General features: G+C 36.8%; 1 protein-coding gene across 2 annotated transcripts; it reads left to right on the top strand.

Annotated features, from left to right (window-relative positions):
- Positions 1-30: 30 nt before the first annotated feature.
- Positions 31-19,241, top strand: LOC129921922 (transmembrane protein 45B-like). 2 transcript variants are annotated; one of them, XM_056005245.1, is made up of 6 exons: positions 31-181; positions 11,741-11,844; positions 11,998-12,100; positions 12,489-12,811; positions 16,204-16,415; positions 18,181-19,241. In XM_056005245.1, exons 3-6 carry the CDS (start codon positions 12,008-12,010, stop codon positions 18,351-18,353), a joined length of 801 nt encoding a protein of 266 aa, XP_055861220.1. In that variant the 5' UTR covers positions 31-181; positions 11,741-11,844; positions 11,998-12,007; the 3' UTR covers positions 18,354-19,241. The 2 variants fall into 2 exon arrangements, with proteins under 2 accessions (XP_055861220.1, XP_055861221.1); XM_056005246.1 differs by lacking the exon at positions 11,998-12,100.
- Positions 19,242-20,255: the final 1,014 nt, after the last annotated feature.

Here is a 20,255-nt window from a genome sequence, read left to right as displayed (position 1 = left end):
TCGCTCTTCTGGAGTAAAATTTAGTCAGAAAAAATATTCAAGTCCAATATCTCATTCTTGTTGGACAGACAACTAAGGATAGTACATTCACTATTTTATTTCTTTTGACATTTAAATATTTGAACATCAAAATATTAAATTTTTGCTGTGTATATAGTTTACAAAAATTGTTTCAAATTTGGTAAGTAGTTTTCTGTTTATTAACATATAGAAAGTCTAGTATGTTAAGTGTTTGATTCAATGTCTAGAAATGACATATTGTTGTATTTTCAATAAAATTTAGACGCGCTTAATCAAACTTAAATGTGGTACAAATTAATGAAGTTGAACGAGGACTGGAGGTAGCACAACTCAAACCAAATTAATGAAGTTGAACGAGGACTGGAGGTAGCACAACTTAAAACGAATTAATGAAGTTGATCGAGGACTGGAGGTAGCACAACTCAAACCAAATTAATGAAGTTGAACGAGGACTGGAGGTAGCACAACTCAAACCAAATTAATGAAGTTGAACGAGGACTGGAGGTAGCACAACTCAAACCAAATTAATGAAGTTGAACGAGGACTGGAGGTAGCACAACTCAAACCAAATTAATGAAGTTGAACGAGGACTGGAGGTAGCACAACTTAAAACAAATTAATGAAGTTGAACGAGGACTGGAGGTAGCACAACTTAAACCAAATTAATGAAGTTGAACGAGGACTGGAGGTAGCACAACTCAAACCAAATTAATGAAGTTGAACGAGGACTGGAGGTAGCACAACTCAAACCAAATTAATGAAGTTGAACGAGGACTGGAGGTAGCACAACTCAAACCAAATTAATGAAGTTGAACGAGGACTGGAGGTAGCACAACTTAAAACAAATTAATGAAGTTGAACGAGGACTGGAGGTAGCACAACTTAAACCAAATTAATGAAGTTGAACGAGGACTGGAGGTAGCACAACTCAAACCAAATGAATGAAGTTGAACGAGGACTGGAGGTAGCACAACTCAAACCAAATTAATGAAGTTGAACGAGGACTGGAGGTAGCACAACTTAAACCAAATTAATGAAGTTGAACGAGGACTGGAGGTAGCACAACTTAAACCAAATTAATGAAGTTGAACGAGGACTGGAGGTAGCACAACTCAAACCAAATTAATGAAGTTGAACGACTTGGACTTTGCTGATGACGTTGCACTACTCGGGGCTACACATAAATGCATACCAGAAATAACGGAGAGCCTAGATAGACAGGCACCCATTTGCCTATGCATTAACTTGGATAAGTCTAACATTTTGGACTGGGATATAAGACAAAGGGTGCCCCCTGTCAGATTTGGCCAGTCAAAGCTTGAAAATGATGGGGATGCCTACCATGATGTAGCGTGCCGAATAGGAAAGGAATGGGAGAATTTTCCAAAGGCTGCAGCCTATTTGGACAAGCCTAGCCACTGGACTTTGGACAAAAATACACCTTCTCAACACAATCGTCATCCCAACAGCAACATATGCATATGTCCAGTTCTCACTTCTCAAATTAATGGGACACCCAGTTCTCACTTCTCAAATTAATGGGAAGCCCAGTTCTCATTTTTCAAATTAATGGGACGCCCAGTTCTCACTTCTCAAATTAATGGGAAGCCCAGTTCTCACTTCTCAAATTAATGGGACGCCCAGTTCTCATTTTTCAAATTAATGGGAAGCCCAGTTCTCACTTCTCAAATTAATGGGACGCCCAGTTCTCATTTTTCAAATTAATGGGAAGCCCAGTTCTCACTTCTCAAATTAATGGGACGCCCAGTTCTCACTTCTCAAATTAATGGGACGCCCAGTTCTCACTTCTCAAATTAATGGGAAGCCCAGTTCTCACTTCTCAAATTAATGGGACGCCCAGTTCTCACTTATCAAATTAATGGGAAGCTCAGTTCTCACTTCTCAAATTAATGGGAAGCCCAGTTCTCACTTCTCAAATTAATGGGACGCCCAGTTCTCACTTCTCAAATTAATGGGACGCCCAGTTCTCACTTCTCAAATTAATGGGACGCCCAGTTCTCACTTCTCAAATTAATGGGAAGCCCAGTTCTCATTTTTCAAATTAATGGGACGCCCAGTTCTCACTTCTCAAATTAATGGGAAGCCCAGTTCTCATTTTTCAAATTAATGGGACGCCCAGTTCTCACTTCTCAAATTAATGGGACGCCCAGTTCTCACTTATCAAATTAATGGGACGCCCAGTTCTCACTTCTCAAATTAATGGGAAGCCCAGTTCTCACTTCTCAAATTAATGGGACGCCCAGTTCTCACTTCTCAAATTAATGGGACGCCCAGTTCTCACTTCTCAAATTAATGGGAAGCCCAGTTCTCACTTCTCAAATTAATGGGACGCCCAGTTCTCACTTCTCAAATTAATGGGACGCCCAGTTCTCACTTCTTAAATTAATGGGACGCCCAGTTCTCACTTCTCAAATTAATGTGACGCCCAGTTCTCACTTATCAAATTAATGGGACGCCCATTTCTCATTTTTCAAATTAATGGGACGCCCAGTTCTCATTTTTCAAATTAATGGGACACCCAGTTCTCATTTTTCAAATTAATGGGACGCCCAGTTCTCATTTTTCAAATTAATGGGACGCCCAGTTCTCATTTTTCAAATTAATGGGACGCCCAGTTCTCACTTCTCAAATTAATGGGACGCCCAGTTCTCACTTCTCAAATTAATGGGACGCCCAGTTCTCACTTCTCAAATTGATGGGACGCCCAGTTCTTATTTGTCAATTAATGTGACGCCCAGTATACGCTTCCCTAAAAAGTCGGCACATCGAATGGAAATTTAATTTTAAAATCACTTTGATTTTATGCTCCCCATCCTCGATGTTGCAGATCACTGTGAGTTTTAACATTTTTCAACTTCTCCCATTCGAAATTATGGGATGTTGTTTTTGTTCGAATGTTCAGCTGTGTGGGGGAGAGAGGGAGAGTTGAAACAGAATACATTGCGCTGGAGATCATCGACCAGGTCATGACAGAAGGTGGCCATTAAGTCTACAGGTGAGCTTGTGACAGACTGACAATTATGGCAAATTTTCTCGTAATCTTAAAAAGGAGGCGTTTCTATAGCAACCTTGGTGACAAGAAGCTGAGGAAAAATAGGCTAGAGCCGCCGGAAGATTTTAAAAATCCTTTAAAGAAAAAAGAAGCTTATTTGAAGGGAAAAAACTAGGTCCTTAAAATTATTTCTACTAATAATGTACAAGCTATTTCCCTTATTCGATATCTAGCAAAAATTAATTATCAATAATTAATTGACTAATTGAGCATTTTTGTTTATTGATTCATGTTTTGTTAGTTATAATAAACATTTGCTTAAAGTATCGGGAAATGCGTAAGGGAGAAATAGCGTAAACAGTTATTTAAGGGGAATAAACCCAATAAATTGAGACATATATGTGAATACTAAGTATTACTTTCCCTTGTAGACACATTTTCGACACGCAAATCAAAACCCGCGTCACTACGACAAAAATTCAATGGTACTGAGCCTCTATGCTTGACTTTATTGGGCTCAACGATTTGTTGTAATAATGCCGCCATTGACTTTCGTGTTTAAAAAAATGTGATATGACCCCCCCCCCCCCCCCATTTAAAATAAAAAGGTTGGCCCTAATGGATACAGATATAGTATTGTTAAAATGTTATCTATTGCCATTCGATTTCATTACAATAATCTATCCGATATTATCTCAAAATTAAAGTTACAACGTTTTTTAAAAAATGCATAGAAATAGAAACAGAAATAAGAATTAAAAAAAAAAACTTGTGCAAGTTGTATAAATTGAGATGTAAAAATCTACTCAGAAATACGCGCTGATTGTAAGCAGAACTGATAGTAAGCAGAACTGATTGTAAGCAGGGTCTTTAATAAGTGCAGAAGTCAGGAGAATGAACCGTAATGTTTAAAACTAGAAGGATTGACTTATTCACTTGACTGATAACCAAAAAGATTGAACGCAATCATCTATTCTTAGTGTTCAAGTTACCATGAAGGATTTTCTACACCCATATAATGGTTTTCTAAATCACTTAAAGACAGTCACGCCCTAATGTAACGTTTGATTTGATTGGCCAGTGGAGAGAGGACGTTGTTCTGAACTTAATGAAAATGACAATGAGTACGACGAGGTAAAGGCTAGACGTATGTAGGTCAGTTGGACTAGTTCATGACCACAAGACCTTTTTGTAAGGCTAGAGGTATGCAGGTCAGTTGGACTAGTTCATGACCACAAGACCTTTTTGTATGGCTAGACGTATGCAGGTCAGTTGGACTAGTTCATGACCACAAGACCTTTTTGTAAGGCTAGACGTATGCAGGTCAGTTGGACTAGTTCATGACCACAAGATCTTTTTGTGAGCTAGACGTATGCAGGTCAGGAGGACTAGTTCAAGACCACAAGACCTTTTTGTAAGGCTAGACGTATGCAGGTCAGTTGGACTAGTTCATGACCACAATACCTTTTTGTAAGCTAGACGTATGCAGGTCAGGAGGACTAGTTCATGACCACAAGATCTTTTTGTAAGGCTAGACATATGCAGGTCAGTTGGACTAGTTCATGACCACATGACCTTTTTCTAAGGCTAGACGTATGCAGGTCAGTTGGACTAGTTCATGACCACAAGACCTTTTTGTAAGGCTAGAGGTATGCAGGTCAGTTGGACTAGTTCATGACCACATGACCTTTTTGTAAGGCTAGACGTATGCAGGTCAGTTGGACTAGTTCATGACCACAAGACCTTTTTGTATGGCTAGACGTATGCAGGTCAGTTGGACTAGTTCATGACCACAAGACCTTTTTGTAAGGCTAGACGTATGCAGGTCAGTTGGACTAGTTCATGACCACATGACCTTTTTCTAAGGCTAGACGTATGCAGGTCAGTTGGACTAGTTCATGACCACAAGACCTTTTTGTATGGCTAGACGTATGCAGGTCAGTTGGACTAGTTCATGACCACAAGACCTTTTTGTAAGGCTAGAGGTATGCAGGTCAGTTGGACCAGTTCATGACCACAAGACCTTTTGTATGGCTAGACGTATGCAGGTCAGTTGGACTAGTTCTTGACCACAAGACCTTTTTGTAAGGCTAGACGTATGCAGGTCAGTTGGACTAGTTCATGACCACAATACCTTTTTGTAAGCTAGACGTATGCAGGTCAGGAGGACTAGTTCATGACCACAAGATCTTTTTGTGAGCTAGACGTATGCAGGTCAGGAGGACTAGTTCAAGACCACAAGACCTTTTTGTAAGGCTAGACGTATGCAGGTCAGTTGGACTAGTTCATGACCACAATACCTTTTTGTAAGCTAGACGTATGCAGGTCAGGAGGACTAGTTCATGACCACAAGATCTTTTTGTAAGGCTAGACGTATGCAGGTCAGTTGGACTAGTTCATGACCACATGACCTTTTTCTAAGGCTAGACGTATGCAGGTCAGTTGGACTAGTTCATGACCACAAGACCTTTTTGTAAGGCTAGAGGTATGCAGGTCAGTTGGACTAGTTCATGACCACATGACCTTTTTCTAAGGCTAGACGTATGCAGGTCAGTTGGACTAGTTCATGACCACAAGACCTTTTTGTAAGGCTAGACGTATGCAGGTCAGTTGGACTAGTTCATGACCACAATACCTTTTTGTAAGCTAGACGTATGCAGGTCAGGAGGACTAGTTTATGACCACAAGATCTTTTTGTGAGCTAGACGTATGCAGGTCAGTTGGACTAGTTCATGACCACAATACCTTTTTGTAAGCTAGACGTATGCAGGTCAGGAGGACTAGTTCATGACCACAAGATCTTTTTGTAAGCTAAACGTATGCAGGTCAGGAGGACTAGTTCATGACCACAAGACCTTTTTGTAAGGCTAGAGGTATACAGGTCAGTTTGACTAGTTCATGACCAAAAGACCTTTTTGTAAGGCTAGAGGTATGCAGGTCAGTTGGACTAGTTCATGACCACAAGACCTTTCTGTAAGCTAGACGTATGCAGGTCAGGAGGACTAGTTCATGACCACAAGACCTTCTTTTAAGGCTAGAGGTTTGCAGGTCAGTTGGACCAGTTCAGGACCTCAAGACCTTTTTGTAAGCTAGACGTATGCAGATCAGGAGGACTAGTTCAGGACCACAAGACCTTTTTGTAAGGCTAGAGGTATGCAGGTCAGTTGGATTAGTTCAGGACCACAAGACCTTTATGTAAGGCTAGAGGTATGCAGGTCAGTTGGACTAGTTCAGGACCACAAGACTTTTTTGTAAGCTAGACGTATGCAGGTCAGGAGGACTAGTTCAGGAAAACAATACCTTTTTGTAAGGCTAGAGGTATGCAGGTCAGTTGGACTAGTTCAGGACCACAAGACCTTTTTGTAAGGCTAGACGTATGTAGGTCAGTTGGACTAGTTCATGACCATTATACCTTTTTGTAAGGCTAGAGGTATGCAGGTCAGTTGGACTAGTTCATGACCACAAGACCTTTTTGTGATCTCAGTCTATAAGAAATAATTCGTTACCACTTTTATCACATTTGAGCAAATAGTTTTTGCATGTCTGCGTTTTCAACATGGAATTAATTACTGTAATACATTTTTTTTCGGGATATTGATTAAACGTATTGATAGATATTAAATAGGCGCAACTATAAGTACTATAGTCTTCAAAAGACTTAGTTTTGAAATCTTAACTATTTAAAATTGAAATCATCCCTTGCTAAGTATTTTATCTAGTGCTACAAATCAGAGTAGTCTCGTCTTCAAAGTAGAGTTATATAGTAATACTAGTTGACCGGAGGCGTAGCATACGCCGCTATTTTGCAGGGCCTGTCTTAGGCCACTGCAACCGCAACCTATGCGACCGCAGTGGACCCCGCACTTTTATAGGACACGCGCTTATTCTAGGTGTATAAATTATTAAATTAAACCATTTTATAACTTATAACATATTTCCTGGAAATCTGAAATTGCAAAATATACGAAAAAGTCCTGAAAATATAAGGAAAATATTAAAATCTTTTGAAAACTTATTCAAATCTCCAGAAATATATAGACAAAAATTGCCATTTTGGGGTGTCATTAAAGATGGAAAACGCCAATCCTACACGCGATAAAAAAAAAACGGCATTATTGTTACGTGCGCATCTTAGTGTAAATGTGAAATGGTGCGAATGCGTGTTGAAAGGAGAAGAAGAACCAAAATGGAGGAATATGAACAAGAAAGTGTTTTCAGTATTAATAAAGATTAAAGTATTTATAAACTGTGATTTGTCGTTTTCATGTCTAAAGAGTCTCATCCAATATGAAGACGTAACAATTATGCAATACCCGTAATTGTGTTATCTGGTGAAAGAAGCTTCTCGCACCTCAAACTAATGAAGAATGACTTGAGGTCAACCATTCTCGTAGATAGATTGAAACATTTGGTAATTCTTGCTATGTAGGAAACATAATTCTTTTGATATACTGTATGACTTCGCTACACGCAACGCTCGTGTAGTAATTCTGTGCGTAATAAAGAATGAATAAAACGCATAGACGAATCTATTTTCTAATACAAACTCTTAATTTTCACTTATTTTCCGTATCCCTACTCAAACTGGGCCCAGCGAAATCCGTTTCGCATTGGGCTTCACAATGGTTAAGTCCGGTCCTGCTATTTAGTGACGGGTGAATACAGAGTAGATTACTTGTTTTCTTTCCATGACTTCTTGTTCACAGTTGTTAAGTCCGGCCCTGTTATTTAGTGACGACTGCATTCTACTTGTTCTCCCCCCCCCCCCTCTTTTTTTTCGCCTCTAAAATTACGTGGGGTAACTCTAGTTCGTCCGACTTGCAGAAATAGAAGAGTGATCTTTCCATTACTTGGTGTCCAAACTCTTGAGCCATGAAGAGAATGATATATATAGATACTATACAACTCATATACTATTAAGAGAGTTATTCTTCTTTGTTTATGTTTTCCCTAGTTACCAATGTAAGTTAAATTGATTGAGCCAAATGTCTAGTGAAAATAAAATTCAATGCTTCTATTTAAAACTATTCTATGTAAATTGTTCCTCAAACTGAGCTAAATGTTTAGCAATTAGTAATGTGATATTATGTCAATGAAGATATTTATCTAGACCATTTCATAGTTTTGTAACTTGAATATCTGACTGTGACACAGCCTTTCTCAAACTTTAACCTGTCACGTCGTCTAGTCGAGACCAATCAAAACTTTTGGTATGCCCCCCTCCCATTTTTCAGCTAGCTAGTTGGTAAAGGTAATCCGGAGCCTATAAGTTGTAGAAAAGAGGCATTGCCTATATATATATATATATATATATATATAAAGTATTTTTTTTAATCCAGAAAGCCCTTTTTTTAGCGGCCCCCGTAAGGAGAAATAGCCGCTATTAGGTTTGTGCAAAATGTCCGTCTGTCCGTCTGTCCGTCTGTCACACTCAGATCTCGAAAACTAGAAGAGAAATGAAAAATATTATTTCATCATTAAATGCGGCTTGAAAAGTTTAGGTGCAACGGCTACTTTCGGTTTTCTAAAAGCAAACCGTTTAATTTATAAAATTAATTATGCAAGCGATTTTTTCATAAAAATACACCAATTCTAAAACAATTACGTAAATGTAAGGGAGGCAATGTTACAATATGCTAACAAAGATGGACTATTAATGTGTATTTTCAGTATCACTAAGTCAAATGTATTTTAAAAATGTACAGGAAATGTTTACAACAAATATAAATAATATTTAAAGATGTTTTTTTCTGGTCAACTTGCTGCTAGAATTAAAAGAAAACATTTCTGTTTGTTTATAAAGGCTAATAATGCACTTTGTATGTAAATATCACGCACATTTTTTTAAATGGACTTTTTATGCAGCGATTTTCGTGCAGTAGCGTAACGTCGCAACATGATCAGGTGCTAAACCAATTCCTTAAACTTTTTAAAAAATCAGATTTTATTTATTTTTTGTTTAGTGCCCCCATCCGAATAAAAGAAGATTATTTTTGTGCGTTTTGTCTGTTGGTCGGTCCGTCCGTCACGATTAGATTAAAAAAACTAGAACTCTAAAAGCTATTGAAAATCTGATTTACCCTTTAATGTTCCTCCCGTAACATCTCAATAGTTTTAAGTATCTAAAAATTGATTGTTCCGGATTTTTTTTTTTGCAAAACTAATCAACGCCAACAAATGTTTGTTTCCTCTTCTAATTTATATTAAATTCAATTTCCATTCTTAAACGTTGCAAAAACACATTATCAATAATATGTTGTTCCGTTTTTTATGTAAATAGCATATTAATGCTAAATCAAAATCTCTATACTGACTTATATTTCATTAAGTGTAAAAATGTTCCGGATATTGTTTGATAAAACATGAATTATGCCTAATGATTGTTTGAAATCGCATAATTTACTAATATTACACTTATATTATTTGACAATGCGTCACTATAATTTGGTTATCAATATCAAATTGTTCCGTATTTTCATCTTTAAACAAATTTTAAAAATATCGACAATATGTTGTTCAGGGCTTTAAAAAAAAGTAATTTGCTAGAATTGATTACTGAAAATTACTTTTTAGACATTTAATTTTCTTGTTGAAACATAACATAGAAGTTTTGTAATCGATAAAGAATGTTCCGGATTTCGTTTCTTACAAATCGTCGCCAGAAATTTCCGAATTTATTTAAAAATCTACTAACGCCAAATAATTGTTTGAACTCCTCTCTTGTAATTAACAAACAAATAATCTTCTCATTTACGAAATAATGTTTTTTCGGATTTTTATGAAAAATATTTTAACTCACTACTCTCTTACAGTACATTTAACTTTCTACCTAAAACATTAAAAAATCTAATTATCGTTAATATTATGTTCCGATTTTTAAGGAAAACAGAATCCAAACACCAAAGTAAGGTATGAAAATCTCTCCACATGTCTGTAGTACATCTAATTTTTATACGAGACCATCCAAAAAATTTAATTAACGGTATTACATTTATCTGAAATTCTCTTTTTCTTTTACTATTTATACAAACATCCGGAACAATCTATTATATAATCTTTTCAATTGTGTTCATACCTAAAAATTATTGCGATGTTTTTAAACGTAAAATAAAGGTTAATCAATTTTTAATAACTTTTAGTTGTTGTTTTTTTTTATATCAAGATGACGGACAGACCGACTGACAGACAAAACGCAAAAACAATGCGGCTTTGATCCTCTTTAAATAAATTCTATTAGAACTCAGTGCACCAATGTATATGAACCCTCGTCAAATATCTCGTGTAAATAAAGACATTTTTTTAGGGTACCGGTACTAGCCTATTGTGAGGTAATGGAATTTTTTTTCTTTGACGTCATATGAATGGACTCTTTAAATGTAATGTTAAAAGAACGCACTCGGTGCACCAATGTCTATGAACACTCGATAAATGGCTCGTAATGATGAATGCGATTTTTATTCTAGCTAGGCCGTGTGACGTAGTGTTTTTTTTTTCCTTTGACGTCATATGGAATGAATTCTTTAAAAGAAATGGTAAAAGAACGCACTCGGTGCACCAATGTCTATGAACACTCGATAAATGGCTCGTAATGATGAATGTGATTTTTATTCTAGCTAGGCCGTGTGACGTAGTGTTTTTTTTTCCTTTGACGTCATATGGAATGAATTCTTTAAAAGAAATGCTAAAAGAACGCACTCGGTGCACCAATGTCTATGAACACTCGATAAATGGCTCGTAATGATGAAGGCGATTTTTATTCTAGCTAGGCCGTGTGACGTAGTGTTTTTTTTTCCTTTGACGTCATATGGAATGAATTCTTCAAAAGAAATGCTAAAAGAACGCACTCGGTGCACCAATGTCTATGAACACTTGATAAATGGCTCGTAATGATGAAGGCGATTTTTATTCTAGCTAGGCCGTGTGACGTAGAGTTTTTTTTTTCCTTTGACGTCATATGGAATGAATTCTTTAAATGAAATGCTTAAAGAACGCACTCGGTGCACCAATTTCTATGAACACTCGATAAATGGCTCGTATTGATGAATGCGATTTTTAGTCTAGCTAGGCCGTGTGACGTAGTGTTTTTTTTCCCTCTGACGTTATATGGAATTAATTCTTCAAATGAAATGAAAAAAGAACTCGGTATAGTAATGTTTATTAAGCCTCGTTATGTAACTCGCGTTTTAAAAAGGAATATCTTGATTTAGATCTAATCTAGATTTTTTAAACTAGATCTAGATTTTTATTACAGTAGGCTATATCTAGATCTGGATTTATATTCTAATTAAAATTATTTTAGAGTCTAGATCTAGAATTTCTAGATCTAGTTTAGACTAAAATAGACTAGATTAAGATGTAGAATTTCAATTTCTAAACTTAAAGTGTAAAAAAAAAGTGTAGATTTTCATTTCCAAACGTTTTGATCAATATTGCAATGTTTTAATATGCTAAAACTAATCTAAAATTTTTAATTTAATTTAAATTTAAATTTACGGCAAATGAATCTTTGAAACATTATTACTTTTGACCATCAAAAATAAATCACCTCTTGAATATTATTTGCGAATATGCAGATCCGACAGGGATCCGATTTCGACGGGGGCCGCCTCTGAGTTTGTGTAACACAAACTCTCTTTGTAATCTTGTTTTTTAAATTCCAATGTCTGTATATATTGTCATCTATTATGGCTGTTATGACTATTACAGGGAAGTTGGGGCAGTGCCTAAGCTGTCCAGAGGCTGCAGATCGTCTTTATAGAGTTACCGAAGTTACTTGCGACCAAACAAAAGGAATTTCGCACACCTGCCAGGTATGAGAGATTGGTTCTTCAACAACTTCTATTGTGAAAGGTCTCTCCCCCCCCCCCTCAACTAGATGACTATTTTGAATCCCTCTGGTTTACGCTCTCTTAGATTCTACTTTTCAGTTGTGTTAGTGTTCATTCTTTATTCCTCCTTTACAGTAGTGTCACGATGTCGACTTTCTGGGGATATTTACTGGAAGGTTCTGTGTTTACTATGATCTGGATATGGTGGCTCATCAACACATTTGTTGGAGCAATAAGGGTATTGTATTGATTTGTAGGAGCGACTATAATTTTATCTGATTAGACTATTTAAACACTACATTTGAAACCATTTTTAACATCAACATGATTTATTAATATATGCATTGCTATAGAACTCTTATGTACATGTATATTCCAATATGTCTTTAAAAATAGTTTTAAAAAAAGATTATTGATTGTTAAGAAGTAATTGTTTTTAGTGTATATATATTTATATATTAGAAAGTATAGCATCCCTTTGTTCATGTCTAGAGATGCAATCTCAACTTGTTGTTTATTTTAGATGTATACGTACGATCGACAGTGAAATATAGAATCATTTTCTCAATTAAATTCACCGACTTTTAAAATGTCATATGGCATGGTTTGACATTTGATTGTTTCAGTGCCAGAGCGAAGGGAAAGAGTTCATACCCCGCCTCAGCTACCCCCTCCCAGGGACCAAGATGCCGGTGGAGATAGTGTTCAAGTTGGCAGTGTCGGGCGTCGGTTTCCTAGCAACCATATTTTACGACGGCCTCTCATTGGTGGACGAGAGCGGGAACTACCGCAAGATGGCCGTCGTTCTAAGCATGTCTATCTACGGGATCTTCATGGTACACAGTTTGCTGGAGCTCCTCTTGTGGTATGGCGTGCCCCTGATAAGGAACAGTGACTACGTCACGGGGGCGCTGGGCTTTATGTGGTACTCCCTGGCCACGTTTTACAGGTGAGGGGGGTGTTGTTGACGCTTATTGACTTGTAGCACCAAACTGCTGGTTGGTGTATTTATTCTTGACTTATACAGCTTGAAATAACTTCTTGAATAACTTCTTTATGAACTGAACTAGGTTTAACTTTAATTACAGTATAGACAAATTCAGCTTGAATGAAGTAAATAAATGTATAAATGTTAAAATAAAAAAAGGTATTTTAAATAAAATATAACTAACTACAAAAGACGCCTTTTCACTCTGGCATTCTGGAGCCGTCTGGCCTGACAGCTTACGACAGTGCCGCTTAGCTTGCATCATTCAGATTGCATGGCCACCAACCAATCGCTAACTTCTTCTCGCCGTCACCATAGAAACACACACACAGAAACATACATACTCCATAACAGGGGGATGAATTTAAATATATCTGTAGGTCACAGCTAGGACTTCGTAAGCCTCGGGAAATACTGCATTCCTCATTAATCTTCGGACTCGAAGACAAGCACAAATATATGCGCGTGTGTGCGTGTGCGTGTGTGTGGTATGTGTGTGTGTTTGAAGAAGAGTAGCTGACGGATGCTTTAATAGCTCATACTATTTAAGACTTTTTTTTTGTCACTGATAAAAGATTTTATTTTAAAGATGTAAAACAAGAAAAACAAATTGGGGGGGGGGGGATCTTATTTCCGAATACATAGGTGGCACTTCTGGTGCTAAAGAAGAACACATTTCATCATGTTCAATGATTAAATGCTCACAACTGGTAGACATGTTGACTTCACTTTACCTTGACCAATGTTCTAATTAACTACATGTGTTGAAATCAAACCCCGAGACAATTGTCTCTAAGCACGCGTGTAAATTTACACCTGTATTTATATATTGTAAACGTTCACTCAGCACATAAACAAACAGTAGAAGTGTGCTTGGCAGAGCTACACTAACATTAGTTCAACCACTTACCTATCTACCATTCAACAGACAACAATACATGCTCGCTCTTTACAAGAAAAAGTCATTCAGTTTAAAATACCTGCTGCAAAAAAAAAGAGAAATAGAAATAACTAAGGGGAGTAACGACAAAATTAATTCTTTGTATTATAAGAGTTGGCTCCCTTTGACTACTATGACCATTCATAGAATTTTTCTTTTTTTTTTTAAATTATTTTCTTTAACCCCAAAATTAACATTTGATGAATTGTGAAAAGTAGACATATTTAATGTCAAGACATGGCAGAGTTTTCACGTGGTAGCTAAGATAAGATTTTTTTGTGATATCTTTCGCCTAGTTGGAAATTATAAAAGAGTGCCGCGGAACAAAAAAGGCTGAGAACCGCTGATTTAGAAGAAGTGCAGTACCTCACGTGACCAACAAGTACCAACTGTGACCTACATATTTTGCCATAGTGTGAACATATCTGTTGTCCTCAGTGGTCTATTTCAGTTCTCTGTTGACGTCTGTCTCAGTCTGTGGAGTTACTTTGGTCTGAGTCTTCTACGACCTATTTAAAGTCTAACCAGTTTATACCAGTCAGTGGAGTTTCTTTTGGTCTGAGTCTTCTGCGACCTATTTAAAGTCTAACCAGTGTATACCAGTCAGTGGAGTTTCTTTTGGTCTGAGTCTTCTGCGACCTATTTAAAGTCTAACCAGTGTATACCAGTCAGTAGATTTTCTTTTGGTCTGAGTCTTCTGCGACCTATTTAAAGTCTAACCAGTGTATACAAGTCAGTAGATTTTCTTTTGGTCTGAGTCTTCTGCGACCTATTTAAAGTCTAACCAGTGTATACCAGTCAGTGGAGTTTCTTTTGGTCTGAGTCTTCTGCGACCTATTTAAAGTCTAACCAGTGTATACCAGTCAGTAGATTTTCTTTTGGTCTGAGTCTTCTGCGACCTATTTAAAGTCTAACCAGTGTATACCAGTCAGTGGAGTTTCTTTTGGTCTGAGTCTTCTGCAACCTATTTAAAGTCTAACCAGTGTATACCAGTCAGTGGAGTTTCTTTTGGTCTGAGTCTACTGCGACCTATTTAAAGTCTAACCAGTGTTTACCAGTCAGTGGAGTTTCTTTTGGTCTGAGTCTTCTGCGACCTATTTAAAGTCTAACCAGTGTATACCAGTCAGTAGAGTTTCTTTTGGTCTGAGTCTTCTGCGACCTATTTAAAGTCTAACCAGTGTATACCAGTCAGTGGAGTTTCTTTTGGTCTGAGTCTTCTGCGACCTATTTAAAGTCTAACCAGTGTATACCAGTCAGTGGAGTTTCTTTTGGTCTGAGTCTTCTGCGACCTATTTAAAGTCTAACCAGTGTATACCAGTCAGTGGAGTTTCTTTTGGTCTGAGTCTTCTGCGACCTATTTAAAGTCTAACCAGTGTATACCAGTCAGAAGATTGAGGTGGAGTGCAGTATGGCACTATAGAAAGCAGTTCTAGCTGTGGTCTACATTAAACGAATAATATTAATACGATTAATATTAATACGATATTAGTAATGTGACTAAAACTAGAGAATTTCCTGGAGAGATGATTAGAATGTATAGAAGTAATTCAAATAATGACACATAACACACTAAGCCATCAATTAAATAAAACGACTCTGTGTGCGTGCTTTTATTGGCTGAATACATTCTGATGTAACCTCGAGGACGACTATGGCAGACGAGGGGAGAGTAGAGGGCGAACGAAGGATAAAAGTGAGTTGAAGTATGAGTTAAGGTCGGAACAAGGTCACGTGTGTCCATTACAAGAAAAGGCTATAGTTTTTATTATGCCACGTCTTAGTTGCAGACATTTCTTCGATTGAATAGAAAGCTGTGTAGATTTGTAAAAGTCACGATAATTTTTGCTTTGAAAATATTTTTTTTATGAGATTCATTAAGGTGTTGTTGGTAACAAGTTAATTAATACACTTACATCAGTTACACGGGTTACATCAGTGACATGTATTACATCAGTGACATGTCTACATCAGTGACATAGCTTATATCAGTGACATGGCTTACATGGAGCTACAACCCAACGTCGACCCAAGCTACATCAACACAACACCTAACCCAACACAGTTCAAATAAGTACACTCTCTAAACTTAAGAATAAAAGAACTTAAAACATCCACTAATAGTTTGATACCAAGTTTAATTAACAATTATAATAGATAATAACATATAAACGCAAGAAATAAAAAACGTAACATAAAAATACTTTATAGAATGTATCTGTGATTGACCTAGATATAAAGCATTGAATTTAATGGTTTCTTATATTTGTTTTATATTTTGTCATGGTAAAGATGTGTTTTTTTTTTCCAAATTAAAACAGATAAATTATAAAAGTAGTTTCATTTAGAAACGTTCCAAAGTACATTTAAACTAAACGCTATTCTTCACTCTGTAAATGGTATTTTCAATTCTCAGAGCTCAAGACTTTGGTCATCATGGTCAAGTGGCTAGCATGGTCAAGACCTTTCCACTCTATCCTCTGTTCGCCATCGGCGTGTCTCTGCTCGTAGAGGCGGGCAGCAGGAGGGGTTACTGGACTCAGATGATCCGCATCATTTGTCTGGGTCTGTTAGCTACATGGGACTGGAACGCTGCATTCATTCTGCACAAAGCTTCCCCTTTTCCAGGTAGGTCATTAGACCTTTTCCAGGTAGGTCATTAGACCTTTTCCAGGTAGGTCATTAGACCTTTTCCAGGTAGGTCATTAGACCTTTTCCAGGTAGGTCATTAGACCTTTTCCAGGTAGGTCAATACCTCTTTTACGGGAAGATCGTTGCTCTTCTCTTTCAAGTAGGTCTTTATCGCTATTCAGATAGGTCAATAGAGGCTTGAGAAGATGTAGCTTGCCAACTTTCTAAGCACAACTATTTGAACTGTGAAAGAAATCATTTTGCTAGAATGAGTCGGAAAAAAATCATGTCCATAGATACCTTTTTTTTGTTGTTTCGTTTTTATTAGTAATATACATTTGAGTGTTAAAATCTTGTGGAAGAGATATTACGTATATAGCTTTTTACAAAGTTTATATCAGCTCACTATAACCGATATTTAATCAATTAATAGTAATATATTAATTTTTGTTTTATATAGAGAATGTACTACTAGGTAGGGAGATAAACCGTGTGTAGAAAATTAGGTAGTGGTAAACTGTAGCTTTATTTTAGACTCTAAAACTTTCTATTTCTATGAATAGTTGAATAGCTCAGTGGTTCACACTCGGCCTTCCATTACAGAGCCTCGAGACATCGAGTTTGAAGTCAGGCGCGAGCAACTTTTTTTTTAAAATTGCTTTTGAAAAGGCAGCACGGAAACCTTCTCCCAGATATTTGTTTCTTGAAGAATTTTTGTTTATTTCATCTGTAAAATGCAATACTCAGGTTGTAACATTAATAAACACAGAGACTCCTATTTATGACAAAAGATGAACAACTAGATGTAATGTGTGTCCTGAGTCTTGTAGAGAACCTATATATGTCAAGATGTGTATCTTAGATTTGATCAATTTATTTGGATGGCTGCCTGGTCGTGCGGTTTGCGCATTGGACTGTCGTTTGGATTTATAGCCCGCTCCCATCCCGCGTCGTCCTGCGGGAGGTTTGGACTAGGAAGTAAACTATCTTTAACTCTGAAGGAACATCCGAAACATGAAAAACATTTGACAAACATTTTTTTTTCTACCTGGAAATACTTGTTTAAAAGCAAATGAATGTTTACCACCTCGGTATTTTGTTCACGTAGTTTTCTAAGAAAGTTGAAACTTTTGTGTTCACGCTCTAAATTAGAGGAGTTCATTATACTCACTCTGTCTACTCTCTATTTATCTCCTCCCTGTAACTTATCAGATAGACTTTGTTCTTAAATAGAAGGACTTTCAGTTAGTGGTAGTATTCATGAGAATCTGCTCTGTCTCTCTCTCTCTTTTCCCCTCTCTCCTTTCACTCCTTATTCTCTCCCTTTTCTCTCCCTTTCTCTCCCTCTCTTCCCAAGCTACCAACTGACCGAGACTAAATTGAGAAACTCGGGCTGAGTGTTTGGTTGTTTAGAAAGAAGAGTGTATTGAGTCAGTATAGGTTACTTTGTCCTGTAAGAAATTTGATAGAAATGTAAAACATTGTGTTACTTCGAATATTCAGGCTACAAACTGGAAAGAAATAAAGTACAAACTAGTCTAGGGCTTTTCGTTAAATTTGTGTAGGTGAGAAATGTTATAAACGACAATAAAAGAATTAACCGAATTAGAAACACGTGTAGATTTCTTTGATAATCCTGGCCTGTAAAAGTCTTTTAAGTATTTCTTGTTTTAGGTTAACCCCTGCACACTATAACCTATTTCATGCATTCAATCATCGTGTCTACACAGTTTTTTTCAACAATAATGTTTTATATTTTCAGGTGCTGGTATGTCCAGTTGGGACATGTCTGACCACGACAATGCAGCTTTCATTGGTGCAGCCTTCGGTGACCACATTTGCTTCCACCTCATGTTCCTGATTGTAGCGTACCTGGCTACGGCCGTGTTCATGAGGTTTAGGTACGGGGTCAGCATAAGGTACCAGTGTGATTGAAACTACACTGCACTACAGTAGACTCTATGCAGAGAGGAAGGTTCACGACCTTTACAGTCTCAAGCTATAAATATCAAGATATTAAGAGCACACATATAATATCGAATAAATACTGTATGTCACGTGCTGACAATGTTTCGTTGAAGTCGCTGTGATTTCATTTGGTTTTCTGAGAACTTGTTTTGATACGTGTGTGGACATTCGCTATTTTGTTATTTTATTGTGTAAAATTGTTGCCGACCACATTTCTCTACTAGCTCTATTCCTAGCATCTTTCAACTGGTTCAGCCGACATACTAGCTTTAACCTTGCCAGCGAAATCAATTGTGAACATTTGGTTCAGTGCAATGTCTCGACTTGCTGATATTTGATGGAGGCATGCTTTTGTTTTTCTTTTAAAATCTCGTTTTATTTAAGATTTTAGGATTTGTTCTAACGGGTTGACATAGCTCCGTGACAACAACCTCCGCACAGGCAATGGAGGTTCGGAATGTCAATTTGACACTAAAAGATGCTGAGCAGAGTCCTAAATGAAAGGATACCCTTCTCTATTCTCTATATTTTTTACTGATATGCTCAACAATATATTAACCAAAAATTCTATTTAATATTGTTTTTAATGAAGTTATTGTATCGGTTCTAATATCCATCTCAATTGTTCTGTCGTATTCATAAAACGGTAAGACTTGATACATCAGCTTATCAGAGCGTTACCCTGTGATACCGACAGAGACACTCTCTGAAATAAATACAATATTTCTAAATAAATGTTTGGTGTGAGTTGCTTTGTTTTGAAAGGAGAAACATACACTTTTTTCTATGTTTTACAAGACCAGAGTTAATATCCTGACTTGTGAAACTTAATGTAGTGTTCCTCTTACATGAAACGTTTATAAATAGATCTGTAGGACAGATAATGTAAAGGTCGTCTGTTTGAATAGAAGAGATGTACCAGCACAACGGCCAACCAACTTTACTTTCTGTTACATGCGCATCGTAGTGTCAATGTGAAATGGTTGCGATTGCGTGTTGAAAAGAGGGGAGAACCAAAATGGAGGAATATGAACAAGAAAGTGCTTCCAGTGTTAATAAAGATGAAAGTTTTTATAAACTGTGATTTGTGGTTTTACATGTCTGAAGAGTCTCATCACATAGGAAGACGTAACACTTTCCCTATTGGAATGGGGTGGACTCAGGTGCGTCCTGAAAATCCAGATAGTAAAAATTCCTTTTTTCACCGAGATTCTACCAAAAATGCATTATGAAATGTCGCATTAAGATCTAAATACTTGTTTCACATTGAGTCTTACAAACCATGCAATACAAATTTACATCTCTCTCTCTCTTTATATATATAAATATATCCTATATACACGCAGTATAAAATGGTTGTTATTGCGCTTGTGATAAATTAGTGGACACACAATTATGCAACAAATTTAAATTAATTCATCAATCTTGGTGTATCTATGCAAACTTAAACAAGAAAAACAAAACGTACACTCTCATGTTTACGGTAATCAGTGACAAGTCTGCAGAGACGATCTTTTCCCTTTGCAACTCTCAGGTTTACGGTAATAAGAGGGGAAAAAAAAAACGACCTACTTTTCGTAGCTGAAATTTTTCCACTGCCGTTATCTTGTATTATCTGATAAGGTCAAACCTGCTAAATGTCAAGATCTCAAAGTGCATACAAATCTAACATTGTTTATCCAAATAATGATCAACTGTAAACAGACAGAATTACGTCTTTCTTTGAACAAGTATGTTCACTTTCTAGTAGAGACAAAGATGACTAGTCAAAAATAACGTAATCGTTGAAACTTAATAGTATGGTTCAACTTCTGAAATAAATGTCATCAGTTTGATGCATAATAATCAGATACATTCTGAATACGTGAG

This window comes from Biomphalaria glabrata, chromosome 12 (genome assembly GCF_947242115.1).
Source record: "Biomphalaria glabrata chromosome 12, xgBioGlab47.1, whole genome shotgun sequence".
Lineage (NCBI taxonomy): Eukaryota > Metazoa > Mollusca > Gastropoda > Planorbidae > Biomphalaria > Biomphalaria glabrata.
The sequence above is the reverse complement of the archived record's forward strand: the minus strand, read 5'-3'. Positions and strand labels throughout refer to the sequence as shown.